We start from the raw sequence: 16,585 nt of genomic DNA, 5'->3' as shown, positions 1-16,585 counted from the left end.
CCGGTGAGCAACTACTGAGCGACTTTGAGGGGCAGGTCTGCCCAAAAGGGGACAAACACAGAGGTCTTGGAGATGGACAGGCTAAACCTGATGCCGGGCCTGGGGACCCAGCAGCCACCAGACCCAATGCTGGCCTCAAGATGAGGTGACTCAGTCACCCACAGTGCGCAGGAGAGACTGAAGACTGTTGGAACCCTGACACTGCTCCTCAGAGGAGGCAGGGTTCCCTTGGCGGGGGCAACTGAAGCACAGTGGAAAGCTCAGAGACATCAGGTTTACTCCCACAGCACAAATACTGTGTGGGAAGCACTGGGACAGAAGGTGGGGAGTCACTCGTTGGTGGGGCATAAGTTATTAGAAAGAAGGAAGGAGAAGGGTCCCCCGCCCTGGGCTCAGAAGGGGTTGTCCGTGGAGATCTGAGTGTGTCTTGAGGCCTGCCCTCTGCTGAGACTCACCTTGCCAGGTGCACACATGGTCCCGTCCAGTGGGGGGCCCTTCTTGGTCTTGCAGAAGTAGGGATTGTCAGGGTGGCTGCACCACAGCTGCTTGCAGGGGTCAAAGGTCCGGAACTGAAAGAGAACACCAGCCGCTGGTCAGGGTGCTTCCCACTGCAAGGACCCTGTTCCCCAGAGTCCTCTTGGACAGCTGTGCAGCCAGGCAGGCGGAGCTGCCTGGGACAGGCCTGTGTAGTCAGTGGGTGCCCTGAGCTTCCTGTGACTCTGAGGCTGTGAGAATCTTGGGTCTACAGCTGCTGATTCACGTCCTTGTGGGCTACTGGGCTTCCTCAGCCCCTGACCCTTGACGGCTGCACTCCCCATGGAGCCCAGACAGACAGCTGGAGCAAGTGTGCCTGGCATGAGGGCTGGGTGGCATCTTTCTGGCTCAGGATCTGTCACTACAGGGCCCTAGGGTACTCCCTGACCCCGTGCTATGACTCTGCCTATTGAATTTCTCCTGAAGCCCTCTCCTCTGCTCCAGCAGGCCCTGCTCTTGTTCCAGCCTTGTCCTCTGTCCTCTGGACCTCACAGGCACCTCTGTGCTGACCTTCCTGCCTCCTCCAGGGCATCCCTGAGGGAATCCACTGAAAGTCAGACCTGGCCAGCCACTCTCCTCTTCAAACTTTTCCAGAGTTCCCCATGGCCCACTACATTTTTTCAGGCCATTGTGCGAGAGGTCAGACAACCTCAGTACACAGACCCACCACCTGCTCGCTGTGTGGCCTCACCTCTCTGGCCCCCAGTTCTTCATCTATAACATGAGAATATGTTGTTGACTTTCTCTGTGCAGGTAGGATGAACACTGAGTCAGACACTAATAGGCACTAACACTCTTGCTGTACTGTCTCACACTGGCGGGCCTCGATCAGCAGGTGCACTCGGTGATGCCGATGCTGATGGGTCTGTCCTGGCGCTCACCCTAGGGAACCACGGTTGCTCCTCTGCATGCAATGTTCCTACACCTCTAGGTCTTTGCACACGTGATTCCTGCCTTCAGGAAGGCCCTGTCCTCCCAGTGAGCCTCAGCCCTCACTTCTTCCTAGGGATGCCCCTGAACCCTGCAGACCACACAGGGCCTCCCGAGGCCCCACAGTCTTTTGTGGATGCCAAGGGCACAGCCCTTGCCAGCTGTGTACCCCCTGCCCGAGACCAAGCCTGGGTGCCCGCCCGGGCACCGGCTCTGACACTCACCGCAGTGCACGTCATGTAGCCCAGGCCGAAGTCGAAGCGGCACTGCTCGTTCATGGAGTAGTGTAGCCCAGGCAGCTGGGGCAGCGCTGGCCAGTCGTGGGAGAAGGGGTCATCCCGCAGGCAGTCATAGGAGCTGTGAGGGGACATGGGGCGCTGCAAGCTGCCTTCAGCCAGACTGGCCATCCAGCCTGTGGGGGGGGGGGGCGGGCTGCGGCCCCTTCTGGAGCTGGCTGGCGGGCCTGTCTGCACACCCCAGGTCTTGGCTGCGCTGCCTCAGTTTCCCTGCTGCATCTCTGTTCCTTAGTGTAAACTACTCAGGATCTGGTTTACCCAGGTCCCAGTGTCCATTAAAGATGCCCCCCCAACGGCGGGACCCCCCCACACTGACCTGCGCTGCTCTCTCCCTCTCCCCTCCCCTGTGCCTCGAACTGGAGGATCCAAGTGTGGGCACTGGGCCCAGGCACACCAAGACATGGCCCTTCCCCAGCACAGCCTCCTTGCTCCAGGCTGTCCTTGGGGCACAGGGTGGTACTCACTGCAAGTAGCGGCTCAGCTCCTGCTGGCTGCAGCGGGACCAGTGGAAGCGGTGGAAGGCTGCTTGCACCAGGGGCGCCATGATGCTGCCGAGCCGGACCTCGTCACCACAGCGGTTGCCTTGCCCATCGTGCTCCATGCCCAGCCTGCATAGGGACCCATGGCGGCCTCACTGGACCCCCCACCTGCTGCACTGGCCTGGCAGCTCCACTCCACCCACCTCCTTCCCAGGCCCTGCCTGGATCTGTGCTGCTCCGGTCTACCCTGCATGTTTCCACAGGCTAGAGTCTTAAAGCCTGGGGCAGCCTGGGGAGACAGCACCCAGCAGCCTGCGCCTCTGCGTCCTGTCCCCAGGCAGGCGCTGTGGCCCAAGAATGCAGTGGAGGCAGGGGCAGTGCAGCCCAGCTCTGCACACATCCCACATGGGCCCAGCAGCCCCATGAGGCTTCCCATCAGCGCCCGTCCAGCCCCGAGACCCAGGTGGTGCTCAGGGCATGCACAGCCCACTTCCGGCTCTCTGCTCTGGGGCCAACCTTCCCGGGAGCCTAAGTTATGCGTCTGTAAAATGGGGTGATCTGCAGGAGGCCCCCCAGCACCCACTGGCCCATTCTTTGATTTGTTCCCTCCACAAGAAGTGGATCTCAGGCCTGCCCTGCGCAGCACTGGGAAGACCAGGTCACATCCTAGTGCTTTTCACGTGGAGTGTGTCCCACTAGGGCTCAGAGAAGTGGGGCCCTTCAATCAACCTTTCCCAGACAATCAGGACAGTGAGGCCGCTTACACATGGCCGGTCTCGTGGGCCACCACAAAGGCTGAGGAGAAGCCGTCCTCGTGGTTCAGGGTGCAGCTGCGGACAGGGTGGCACATCCCAGTGACAGGAGCATAGCCTGGGAGGAGATAAAGGGGGTCTCTAGCTCCCGGTGCCCCCATCATCCCCAGAGCAGAGTCACCTGCCCCAGAGTGTGCAGCTCAGGAGACCCCCAGCCCTGGTAGCAGGTCTCAGTCCTGCCCATCAGCCCCCCCATGCCCAGGTCTCACCTGGCAGGCTTTCTGCCACCTTGGCACCCCCCACACCTGATCCCTTCACGCCACCTCCCACCTCCCCACTTGGCTGTGGGACCTGAAACACCCAGCAGGACCCACTCACACAGGGCGCAGAGGACTGCAGTGGCATCAGGCCTCAGAGTGGCTCCAGGGCACAGCCAGGCGATGACCTGGCCACGCAGAGTGGGCAGGCCAAGGGGACCAAGGGTGCACAGCTGCAGATGGCAGGTCCCATGGAGCCCTTGGCTGCTCAGCCTGTGCTCTGGCAGAGAAGATTCTGAGCCACGTTCCTGCAAAGGGTTCCTTCCTCCAGGGACTGAGGGGCTGTGCTCCCAGAGAGGGAGAGGGGAGTGGCAGGGGTGGTGGCTGCAGGGCACACCCCCTGACATAGACGCACAGTGGCCCTCCGGCCACCCCACGCAGTCAAGCAAGCAGCTCTGAAGGAACCGTTGAACTCCCAGGTAACAGTGAGGTGCAGCTCACTGTGCTAGTTCAGCGTTGCTGGGTGACTGCAGGAGAGGACAACCGGCAGGGATAAAAGGCAGGGCTGGGGACTCAGGAAGGGGAAGCTGTGGCGGGCCTGTGGCAGGAGACTTAGCCCTCCTGGCTTGAGCCTGGTTACTGGGGTTTTTCAGAAAGTTCCGGGAGCCTAGACCAAGCCCGGTGTCAAGGAGGGGAGGGTGGGTGGCCTGATGCCAAGACCCCACCTGAGACAGCAAAACCCGAAAATGGGGCCCACCATTTGGCCCTGGGCAAGATAACGAAGCTGCCTGTGCCAGAGTGGGGCCTCTACAGGGGCACCTGGGGGCCTGAGAGGCGTGCAAGGCGAGGGCCTGGCTCCGAAACCCTGACCTAGCCCCACTGCCTTTAGCCCCATGGGACTGCCCACAACAACTTGCTGAAAGAGAAAGGGTGAAAAGCAGGGAGGAAAGCCTGCTGGCTTTAGACTCGGCTCTGTAAGCACGATGGGCCAACCATAGTCTTTCCCCACTAACAAGCAGGAAATCTCTGTCTTCAAAGATATTTTGCTCTGTGGATTTCGAGATGATGGTTCTTGAATCAGGGTGCTGGAGCAAAACTCAGGGAGCATCCCTGCTCCTTTGTGTGTCCACCTGCATGTGAAGTGCCACCTGAAAGCGCTTCTCGTTCCCACCACTCAGCGTGACGTGGGCCTGTGTGGTCTGAAGATCTGAAAAAGGGTCTCCATCTTTTTCTTTATATCCTTCCCTCTTACTTTATTTTGTTGTCTTCATCTTGTTAGATAAGTATTGTACCTCCTGAATTGTCTGTATCTCCTAACTTTTCTCTCCTATTTTAATTGTTTTAGATGCCCTTGAGTTTGTACTTCAGCTTTTGAATTTTCTGTTTTACCTATCACTTCTTTAATTCCATAAAAAGCCTTTCTTTATTGCTCTCTAATTCTTCTTAGCAACCTGTTCTGTGTTTATGGGTGTATTTCCCCAAACATTCTGGGAATATTACTTTTTAAAAAGTTTTTTTTCCATTTTCTAAATTATCTCTGTTTCCTCTGAAGTTAGTTTTCTGATTTTGTTTTCCAACTTGGTCCTTTTTTATTTATTTTTTATTTTTTTTAATGTCTGTAATCCTTGGCTCTCCTTTCACTTTTTTAAATGAAGAATGAGGTCACTTAATATGAAAGTTTCCTCTCTATGGAACAGGTCTGCCCACATCAGAGCTCTCGCCTGAGCAAGGCTGAAAGAGGGTGCGACTGATCAGCTGGCTACACTGCTGCAGGCCTTGTAGGGGCACAAGCAGCCCCTCAAAATGAAGAGACCAATACCAAACAGAAGCCTTGCTCTGTGCTCAGTGGGACTGGAGTTACATTCTCTGTTCCCACCTGCGTCCCACTGTGTGCCAATCAGTGTGGAAAAGGAAGCCACTCTTGTGCCAGAGATGGTTTATAAACCTAAACTAACCTTAGCCTGCCCAGCATCACACGAGAAGTCTCCCTGGTTATGCAGATATGGACAAGTGGTAGCAGAGGGAGTGCAGCAAGAAGTAGAGCGATGAGGAAAGTGGTGAGAGGAATAGACATACATACGCTTGTGTTTATAAAAAGGATTACTGGAATGATCTATCCAGCCCTGGCTGGGTGGCTCAGATGGTGGGAGTGTCATCCTATAGACCAAAAGTTCGCAGGTTCGATTCCAAGTCAGGGCACATGCCTAGGCTGTGGGTTTGATTCCTGGCTGGGGCACGTTTGGGAAGCAACTGATTGATGTTTCTCTCTCACAGTGATATTTCTCTCTTGCCCCATCTCTCTAAAAGCAATGAAAAAGTGTCTTTGGGTGAGGATGAAAAAATAATTTAAAAAATGATCATTCATAGAGGATGAGGTAGGTGAAATGGGTCCACTCTTTTGAATAATTACTTCTATATAAATTGTTCAAGCTCTTTCTTTTGAAGTACTATTTATGTCCATGAAAATCCACAAGTCATAAGGATACAACTAGAGAATTATCACAAAGTAATCACACTTATGTGAGCACCTCCCTGGTCATGAGATAAAACTGTCCTCACACTGGAGGGATGCGCCCCTCCTCCCCACTCCCCTGCCTTTTGGCACCACAGATCAGCTTGCCTACTGCCAAAGCTGAAGCACACAGACTCCTACATAAGTGTCTTCCGTGTCGGGCTCTCCACTCAACGTTCCATGGGTGAGACTCACGCACAGTGTGGCATGTAGCTATAGCTGTCATTACTGTGTGGCTGCATCTCCATCTACCTGCCTGCTGGTGGATTTGAGTTACTCCACGTTTAAGAGCTATCATGAGGAATACTGCTCTGTGCACTTGCACGGCATCATTTGGTGCACGGTGCCTGCACCTCCCCTGGGTGCCGTCCGGAGCGTCACTGCTGGGTGCGCTGGTGTTCTGCTTTCATCAGTACTGCTCATCCATTTTCCAAAACGGTTGCACAATTTATATTCCTACCCGAGGACTATGAGAACTACATCTCCCATCCTCTCCGAGGTGTGGATTCTTGGCCTTTTTTATTTTAGCCATTCTGTGAGGTGTGTTGTGGATTCTGATGGTAGTTTTGATTGCATTTCCCTAATGTCTACTGAGGTTGAGCATCTCTTCACATGTGTATGGATCATGCATGTTTCATTAAGAGCCTGAGAAAGTCTCCTGCCCATGTTTCCACTGGGTTGTTGATTAGAATTGTTGCTATTGATTTGTCAGAGTTCATATATTTCAGATATAAAATATGTAGTATATGTAGTATGAATATTTTTTCCCCAGTGGATTAATGATGACTTTAATAAACAGAAGTTTCTAATGTTGATGTGGTAATATTTATCTTTTCCATTGTGTTTAGTGCTTTTTATCTCTTTTTAAAGAAATATGCTCTTACTCCAAGTACATGGAGATATTCTAATATTATTTTCTATAACTATTACTATATCACTTTTCATACGTAGACCTAAAATCCACTAAGAGCTAAAACATCCACAAATATGATCTATGCCTATACATCGGGCTTCGTTCTTCCCCCGATTTGGGTTGTCAACTAGCCCAACGCCATTGGTGGAAAGGCCATTGTTCCCATCGCTCCCTCTATTCTGCAGCGCCACCTTCTCAGTCAACCTAAGTCCAACTTGGGACTCTCTTCTGTTCTAATGACACATTTGTCAATCCTTGCATCAACCGTACACCCTTTAACTACTGTATTCTTTAAGTATTGAATACTTTGATCATCCTCTTCAATTGTTCTTGGCTATTCTGGGCCCACTGCATGTATGCATAAACATTAGAATCAACTTGTTAATACCCTCGAGCTATCATGCTTGAGCTGCATTTGCCCCAGAAGACACGGCCTCGCCCCATAGATCAATCTGGGGAAACTGGTCTCCGTGCAATGGTGAGTCTCCCCACCCACAAGCAGGGCATACCCTTCATCGATTTAATGTTATAATTTCTGTTGACACATCTTTCAGTTTTCTGGTCTAGGTCTTGGACATATTTTCTTAGACTCACTCCTAGGTATTTGCTGCTTTTTATTTCATTATAAGTGATACTAATTTTGAAAATTTAATTTGCTTGTTAGAATATAGAAATTCAATTGATTTTTGTATATTAACATGCTATCCAAAATTACTTAATAATTTTAATGATTTATTTTTAGACTCTTTTTTGTACACAGATATATCATCTTCAAGTGAGAGTCTGATTTTTTCCTTTCTGATTCTTGTATTTCTATTTTTTCCTTGTCTTATTTCACGGGCTGGGACCTCCACAGCAAGTCTGAAGAGAAGTGGAGATAGCAGGCACTCTTTTTTTTTTTTAATTTTATTTTTTGTTATTCAATTACAGTTGTCCCATTTTTCCCCCATTGCTCCCCCCTCCCAGCCCATCCCTTCTCCCACAATTATATCCCTCCCCGTTGTCCATGTCCATGAGTCATTCATATATGTTCCTTGACCTGACCCTTCCCTTACTTATCCCCCTTCTCTTCCTCCCCCCTCCCCCCTACTGACTACTATTCTAGTCTTTGCCTATTTAGTTCGTTTGTTTGTGTTGCTCTTTAGTTTCCTGTATTGGGTAATATCATATGGTATTTTGCTTTCTTTGCCTGGCTTATTTCACTAAGCATAATTCTCTCTAATTCCATCCATGCTGTCGCAAATGGAAGGAGTTCTTTCTTTCTTTCTGCTACATTGTATTCCATTGTGTAGATGTACCACAGTTTTTTGATCCACTCATCCACAGACGGGCACCTAGACTGTTTCCAGCACTTAGCTATTGTAAACAGAGCTGCTATGAACATAGGGGTGCATAAGTTCTCTTGAATTAGGGTTTCAGGATTTTTCGGGTATAATCCTAGCAGTGGAATCACTGGTTCAAATGGCAGTTCCATTTTTAGTTTTTTGAGGTAATTCCATACTGTTTTCCATAGTGGCTGCACCAGTCTGCATTCCCACCAACAGTGCAGTAGGGTTCCCGTTTCTCCACATCCTCGCCAGTATTTGTTGTTTGTTGGTTTGTTGATGATGGCCATTCTGACTGGTGTAAAGTGGTATCTCATTGTGGTTTTTATTTGCATCTCTCTGATGGCCAACGATTTTGAGCATTTTTTCATGTGTCTATGGACCTTTTGTATGTCCTCTTCGGAGAAGTGTTTGTTCAGGTCCTTTGCCCATTTTTTAATTGGGTTGTTTGTTTTCTTGATGTTGAGTCGTATAAGCTCTTTATATATTTTGGAGATCAGTCCCCTGTCTGTGATATCATTGGCAAATATGTTTTCCCATATGGTTGGTTTCCTTTTCATCTTGCTGATGTTTTCTTTTGCTGAGCAGAAACTTTTTAGTTTGATGTAGTCCCATTTGTTTATTTTTTCCTTTATTTCTCTGGTCTTTAGGTGATGTATTATATTTATTGATTTGCGAATATTAAACCATCCTTGCATCCCTGGGATGAATCCCACTTGATCATGGTGTATGATCTTTTTGATGTATTGTTGGATCCTGTTTGCCAAAATTTTATTGAGGATTTTAGCATCTATGTTCATCAGTGATATTGGCCTGTAGTTTTCTTTCTTTGCTGTGTCCTGACCTGGTTTTGGGATTAGGGTAATACTGGCTTCATAGAAAGAGTTTGGGATTTTTCCCTCTTCTTGGATTTTCTGGAATAGTTTGAGGAGGGTAGGAGTTAGTTCTTCCCTAAATGTTTTGTAAAATTCACCTGTGAAGCCATTCGGTCCAGGGCTTTTGTGTGCAGGGAGATTTTGGATTACTGTTTCAATTTCCTTCTTTGTTATTGGCCTGTTGAGACTTTCTACTTCTTCTTGATTCAGTTTTGGAAGGTTATATGTTTCTAGAAATTTGTCCATTTCTTCTAGGTTGTAAAATTTCTTGCCATAGAGTTGTTTGTAGTAATTTCTTATAATTGTTTGTATTTCTGAGGTATCAGTCGTGATTTCTCCTCTTTCATTTCTGATTTTGTTTATTTGGGTCTTCTCTCTTTTTTTTTAATGAACCTGGTTAGAGGTTTGTCAATTTTGTTTATTTTTTCAAAGAACGAGCTCCTAGTTTTGTTGATTTTTTGGATTGTTCGTTTCGTTTCTATGTCATTTAATTCTGCTTTGATCTTGATGATTTCCTTTCTTCTTTTTGCCCTAGGCTTTGTTTGTTGTTGCTGTTATAGTTCTTGTAGCTTTATGGTTAGGTTTTTTATTTGAGATTCTTCTAGCCTTTTCAGATATGCCTGTATTGCTATGAACTTCCCTCTTAGGACTGCTTTTGCTGTGTCCCATAGGTTTTGGGCTGTTGTGTGTTCATTGTCATTAGTTTCTAGAAATTTCTTGATTTCCTCTTTGATGTCATTGTTAACCCATTCATTATTTAAGAGCATGTTATTCATTCTCCATGAGTTTGGGTGTCTTTGATTTTTTTCCCTGAGGTTGATTTTTAGTTTCAAGTCATTGTAGTCTGAAAAGATGCTTTATATGATTTCAATTTTCTTGAATTTGTTGAGGCTTGTTTTGTGTCCTTTCATGTGGTCTATCTTTGAAAATGTCCCATGTGCCTTTGAAAAGAATGTATATTTTGCTTCTTTGGGGTGAAAAGTTCTATATATATCAGTTAAGTCCATGTGGTTTAGAGTGTTGTTCAATGCCTGTATATCCTTGTGTTTCTTTGCTTGGATGATCTGTCTATTGTTGATAATGGAGCGTTGAAGTCCCCTACTGTGAGTGTGTTGTTGTTAATATCCTTCTTGTGGTCTTCTAGTATTTTCTTTATGTATTTGGGTGCTCCTATGTTGGGTGCATATATGTTTATCAGTGTTATATCTTCTTGATGAATCATTCCTTTAAGTATTATGAAATGTCCTTCTTTGTCTCTTTTTATTGCCCTTGCTTTGAAATCCGTTTTATCTGATATGAGGACTGCTACCCCAGCTTTTTTTTCAGGTCCATTTGCTTGGAAGATTTTTTTACATCCCTTTACTTTGAGTCTATGTAAATCTTTTGTTTTGAGGTGTGTTTCTTGTAGACAGCAAATATGTGGGTCCTGTTTTCTTATCCATCCCGTTACCCTATGTCTTTTAATGGGAGCATTTAATCCATTTACATTTAATGTTATTATTGACATGTATTTATTCATTTCCCTTTTGTATCTCTGTTCTTCTACTCTTTTTGTTTGTTTGTTTTTTCTCTTCCTTTTTCTTAGAATATTCCCTTTAGCATCTCTTGCAATGCTGGTTTTGTGGAGATGTATTCTTTTAGTCTTCCTTTGTCTGAGAAACTCCTTATTTCACCTTCTATTTTGAATGAGAGCCTTGCTGGGTAGAGTATTCTTGGTTGTAGGCCTTTGTTTTTCATTGCTTGAAATATTTTTGACCATTCCCTTCTGGCTTGTAATGTTTCTGTTGAGAAATCAGTCAATAGCCTTATTGGAGCTCCCTTGTAACTTATTTGCTCTTTTTCTCTTGCTGCTTTTAGGATTCTCTCTTTGTCTTGGAATGTTGGCATTTTAACTATGATGTGCCTTGGAGTGGGTTTTTGGGGGTTCCTCTTGATTGGAACTCTCAGTGCTTCTTGGACTTGCATAGCTTTTTCTCTCATCAGGTTTGGAAAATTTTCTGTCACTATTTCTCCTATCAGATTTTCAATTCCATGCTCCTTTTCTTCCCCCTCTCATATTCCGATGATCCTTAAATTATTTTTTCTAATGCTATCCTGTAATTCCCTTACATCTTGCTCATATTTTTTCAAACTTTTTTCATTTTGCTGTATCATTTGAGAATTATTACCTACATTATCCTCTAACTCACTAATCCGATCCTCTGCTTCATTTAGTCTGCTTTTGACTGATTCTACTGTGTTTCTCAGTTCAGAGATTGCATTCTTCATTTCTTCCTGGTTCTTGTTGATAGTTTCTATGTCTTTTTTTATGCTGGTGTAGTTCTCTGCAAGTTCCCTGTAATTTTCTTGGAGCTGTTGGTAACTTCCTTGGAGGTTGTCATAGTTGTTTTTGAGGTTTTTGAGCATATTGAGCTTCTTCACCACCATAGTTTTGAATTCCATGTCTGACATTTGGGCTATATCTATTCCATCTACCTCTCTTTCTGGGGATTCCTCTTTTCTTTTCATTGAGAGGTTGTTTCTGCGTCTTACCATGTTGGATTCTTCTTGTTTGTTTTTGTTATTTGGATTTGTCTGCTTTGCCTTCCCACCTTTGTAGTATGAGATTTTTTATGGTAGATCTGGGGGTTTCAGTGGTGCAGTCTCTTTGCTCTCCTGAGCCTGATGTTCTTGGGGGACCTTTTATATCGTTTGTTTATGCTGTCTGATTATATTTCAGATTATTTTTTGTTAGGATATTCCTTCTGGCTTGTTGATTGAGAGTCACTCGAGCCACTTTATCTCGAATTCTTTTGTGGAGATGTCAGTTCAGCCTTTTTATGTCGTCTTCTTTTTCTGCGTCCACAGCTGGTCTAATGTGATGGGTCAGAGATTCCTATTCCTTGCAGCAGTGGTGTGCGCGAGGTGGCCGGCAAGGCGCAATGCAAGGCAGCCAAGAGCCCACTTCAGGTCTGCCACACCGCGCTCCAGGAAAGCAGGCCACGCCGCACTTTGGGGAAGCTGGCAAGGTGTTTTTTTGTTTTTTTTTTTCACTCAAGCATCAGTGCGCGCCCAAGGCAGCTGGGGAACTAAGCTCAGGCCTGCCGCACTGCGCTCCCAGAAAGCAGGCCGCGCCAAGCTCCAGGAAAGCCCTCCAGATGTTTTTTTGGCTCAAATACCGGTTTACCGCCCAAGGTGTCTGGGGAACTAAGTTCAGGCCTGCCGCGCCGCGCTCCTAGAAAGCTGGCCACGGCCGCGCTCCGAGGAAGCCGGCCGCGCTGCGCTCCGGGAAAGCCCTTGGCTCGAGTGCAGGTGTGCACCCAAGCGGCTGGGGAGCTAGCCTCAGGCCTGCAGCGCAGTGTTCTGGGCGTTGGTCTTTTGCCTCTTAGGGCAGGGCTGCAGACACTTGTGCTCAGTAGAAGTGAGTGTCTGTGAGTCCTGCTGCCCACCGTTCCCGCACCTCCTGAGCGGGCACGCGCAGAGCCTGGGCAAGTGCTCTGCGCTCCGGATTCCGGCCTGGTACCTCGGCCTAGCGCCCACTGGGCTGGCCAGGGGCGTTTGTGCACAGTCTTCTGCGTGTCCAGTGGGCCCTCCCTGCGCCCGTTGGGTCACTGATTTTATGTCTGTTGGCGTGTGTCCGAGGGGCACCTGGACACACAGCCCTGCGCACCTGGGCCAGTGAATGAGGGCACTTCCCTATGCGCGCCCCCGCGACCCAAGGGGAGGGTTGGGGGGGGGGTGGATGAGCGCACCACTGCGCCTGCGCTCCTCAAGAATGGCCTACCACCTCCAAACTTTCCTCCCCTCTCCACCATCCTCTAGAGAAAAATATAAAGGAGAATTATGTTCTCACTTGCCCGGCAGCACGCTGTCTCCTGTCCTTCAGCGCCAATGCCACTTGGTCGAGTCCCGTCTCTGCCAGCGGGCAGAGATCCGCTCTCCTCCCAACTCTTCTCCTGGGGCAGCCTGTGGTCCCCCAAAATCCTTTGTGTCCTTCCAGCCGCAGCTCCGGCAGCCGCCCCAGTCAGGAATCCTGTTTCATCCCTTTTTTCTCCGCTATCCTCCCTAAACAGGTTGTTCCCAGATGGATTTTCTCTAATCCAGCAGTGCCTTGGCTCGACTCCTGCCAGTGTCCAGCTGCTCACTGAGATGTTCTGTCTGCAGTTAGCCCAAACTACAGATGGGTCTCGGGAGCCTGAAACCTCAGCCTCTCCTCACTCCTCCGCCATCTTCCCTCTCTCCAATAGCAGGCACTCTTGACCAGTTCTCAGTCTAGAAGAAATGCTTTCAACATGTCACCATTATAATTTTGGGGGGGAAATTATCCATTACCACATTAAGAAAGTTCTTCTAGTCCTAATTCAGTAGGACATTTGATTATAAATGGATCTTCATATTTGCTGAATACTTTTTCTGGATCAATTATGATGATCAATTGAGACAAACTTTTCTCTTTTAGAAGAGACTGGGCATGTTCAGGGTGGTATGACCATAGATAATATTTCTCCTTTATTCTGTTAATGTGGTGAATTACAATGATCGGTTTTCAAATGTTAAATAAACCTTGCATTTCTAGAATAAAGTGAAATTTGTTGTGATATAATACTTAAAAAAATATAGCACCAAATTTGATTTGCTAATATTCTGTTTGAAATTTTGTAGCTATATTCATAAGAGAGGTTGGTCTATAATTTTGTTCTTATAATGTCCTTAGATTTCGTTTTCAGTGTTAGCAGGCCTCATAAAATTAGTTGGAAAAATGTTCCTTCTTTTTTGCATTGTGTGAGAGTTTGTACATGATTGGTATGATTCTTCCTTAGAACTTAGGAAGAATTCTTGGCTGAAACCATCAAGTCCAGGAGTTAACTTTGAAGGAAAGCTTTTAATTACAAATTCAATATCTTTAATTGATATGAGACTGTTTAGATTTTCTTGTATTTTTCAGATTTTATGTTTCGTCAAGGAATTTGTACCTTTCTTCTAAATCGACAAAGTTATTGACAGAAAGCTGTTCAAAATACTTTCTTGTTATATTATACTCTTCTTAAAGTAAATTTTGTAATGATGCCCCTTTTATATTTGTGATTTTAGCAGATTTGTATTTTCTTTTCTTTTAAAAATTAGTATTGCTAGGGGCTTTTCCATTTTAGTCCATGTTTTGCAAAGAAGCAAATTTTGGTGTATTTATTTTCTCTACTGCAGTATTGATTTTATTTCAACTCTTACCTTTAAAATTCCTTCCTTCTATTTTTGTGAGTTTAGTTGGATGTTTGTTTTCAAATTTCTTGAGACAGATGTTTCAGTGACTGATTTTTCAGCCTTTTTTTCTAACAAATGCCCTTACAGCTATTAACATCATTCTAATCATTGTATTAACTACATCTACCAGTTTCAACATGTCATATTATCATTATTATTCAGTCTAAAAATATATTCTAATTTCTATCGGTATTTCTTCTTTCAGCCATGAATTATTTATGAGTATAATGTTTAATTTCCAGACATTATATAATTTTTCAAGTTATCTTTCTTTTCTGTGTGATTTTCATCTTTACATTCTGTTGAGACTTCTCTATGGCCTAGCATAGTCTGTTTGGGTCTGTTTTTATGTGGGCTCATAAGATCAGGTATTTTCAAGTTGTTTGGTGTAGTATTCTCTATACATCAATTAGGTGTGCTTGTTTTAATTCAAATCTTCTGTATCTTTACTGGTTTTTTTTTATCTGTTTTTCTTTCCATTAATAAGGAAAATACATTAAAATCTTCTACTATGGTTGCAGACTTGTCAATTTCTTCTTTTAGATCTTTCAGTTTTACATAGTTTGAATTTTTAAGTAAAACCTCTAAAGTTTCAATGGCTAAAATCTTGTTCAAATTTGTTTTTTAAAACTGGGACAGCAAACAGCTTTGAAACCCGGCCTCAGATCCTAGCTGGGGCAGGGTGACCAGCCCTGACTCTATCCCTCTTACCATCACTGATCTTCACGGTTCCCCTGGGGAGTATGGCGAGCTGGGGGAAATGGCAGAGGCCCCGGTGGTATTTGAGGGCCAGGGGTCACTAGCACTGGCCTACGCTCTTAAAAGGTTGAGGCGGCCACAGCCCCCTGCCCTGACACCCTTCCCTGGCCCAGGCCCAAGCCCGGGTTTCTAGGACCCCAACAGGGCCAGTGGCTAGTACCAGCTGCCCACACCCCCCGAACCCTTGTAGGAGCGAGGCTCACCTTGCATGCCTGAAGGCCCGAAGTCCTGCCGTGTGAGGAAGATGGCATGGTCATGGTATTCGTCGTGGTCCGTGTACGGCTTCTGCTGCAGGTAGGCCCAGCGGCAGACATTCTCCAGGCTCTGAGAGGGGTTCCCGATCTCAATAAGGCTCATGGACTGCAAGGGTGGAGAGATGGAAAGGGGGTTAGTGTCTTGTGGGCTAGCTGGGGGCTGAGCAGACAGACCCCATTCACTGGGACTTGGCCCAAGTGGCACAGTGGTCCCTGCTCAGTCCTCTCAGGATTTGCTTTCCACTTGGCTCCATTCTTGGCCCCCTAGTGAGTTTCTCCTCAAAGTCACTGTGCAGTTTTCAGGGCAGACGTGAAAGCCAAGCTCTGAGGTCATCTAAGGCCTCAAGACTCCACTCAGCTCACCCCATTGGCAGGGCTCCCTGCATTTTATCAGACACCTATCCTGCACAGCTCTGGACGGAGGCACATGCCATGTGGCCCTCACCCCGAAGAACTCACGGTCTGGGCAGGGTCCAGGACAGAGGAGAGAGAAGTTCCAGTGTGGCATGCCAGCCCAGGGAAGGGGAGGGATCCCTATATTTTCACTCTGTTTCATGGAAAACAACACAACACAGGCATACACACAGAAAAACCTACAGCAGATACAACAAAGGAGCCCCATAAAAAAACAGGGCACAGAACCAGCCAGTTCCCTCAGGAACCACGGAAGAAGTTGTGCACTGTGAGTGGCGCCACAAGCCTGACAGCCGAGGCCGGCCATGCTCTGCACCACGGTGTTGCCACTGCGGCTACACGGTCACTGCAAAAGGAGGGAACGAGGCTGGGAGAAGTCTAGGGACTGCCCCCAGGTCACAGAGCTGGGAAGCAGAGCTGAGATCTGAACCCAGGAAGCCTGAAACCAAAGTCTATATTCCTTTTCCTGGCCCAAACTGCCTCCCTTCACCGTGGTGCTTCCCGCCACGCTGAGAGTCCTGCTTGCTCTTTTCCTCCTTAAAGGTGCATCTGTCTGTCCAACAGATGCACGCATCCTTGGACTGTGCAGTAGTTGTAGGTGTCCTCGGTGGACTGCGCTGCAGATGCACGCGTCCTTGGTGGACTGTGTAGGCATTCTGCTTCTTTCTCCCACAGACCCATCAAGCACAGCCATACAACTCTCCTCCGGCGGCTGGGTCTGGGGCGCTGTGGGTAAGCCAAGGCTGCTCACAGGAAGGATGAGTCAAGGCCAGGGAGGGACTGGCCATTCTAGGCATCTCGTGTGTTATCCACGTCAGTGACATACAAAGTGGCAGACCAGCTCCCAGGCGTCACTCACAGAACCAGCTGCGTCTGGAAGGTGAGACTGTTATAAAAGGGCAGTGGGTCCTAATGAAGTAGGTCGCAGACCAGAGTGTGAAGTTTGGTGACTAGGACCTGCTGGGCATGGCACAGAGGCAGGGAGCCTGGAGGCAGTGGGAGCAGGAGGGATGTGCGCTTCCCACCCCCTCCATGGAGGGAGGGAGC

General features: G+C 47.4%; 1 protein-coding gene across 1 annotated transcript in view; it reads right to left on the bottom strand.

The window, feature by feature from the left end:
* Positions 1-16,585, bottom strand: part of ADAMTS2 (ADAM metallopeptidase with thrombospondin type 1 motif 2) — a 280,657-nt gene that overhangs the window by 76,879 nt on the left and 187,193 nt on the right. The window contains exons 6-10 of the mRNA XM_090290344.1: positions 15,074-15,230; positions 3,004-3,109; positions 2,225-2,368; positions 1,689-1,821; positions 456-569 (exon numbers count right to left, since the gene is read on the bottom strand). Of these exons, the coding sequence (XP_090146470.1) occupies positions 456-569; positions 1,689-1,821; positions 2,225-2,368; positions 3,004-3,109; positions 15,074-15,230 (654 nt within the window). The remainder of the gene's footprint in view (positions 1-455; positions 570-1,688; positions 1,822-2,224; positions 2,369-3,003; positions 3,110-15,073; positions 15,231-16,585) is intronic.

Source organism: Furipterus horrens, unplaced genomic scaffold, assembly GCF_987537825.1.
Source record: "Furipterus horrens unplaced genomic scaffold, mFurHor1.1.pri manual_scaffold_10, whole genome shotgun sequence".
Classification (NCBI taxonomy): domain Eukaryota; kingdom Metazoa; phylum Chordata; class Mammalia; order Chiroptera; family Furipteridae; genus Furipterus; species Furipterus horrens.
This window is presented reverse-complemented; position numbering and strand designations above follow the sequence as displayed.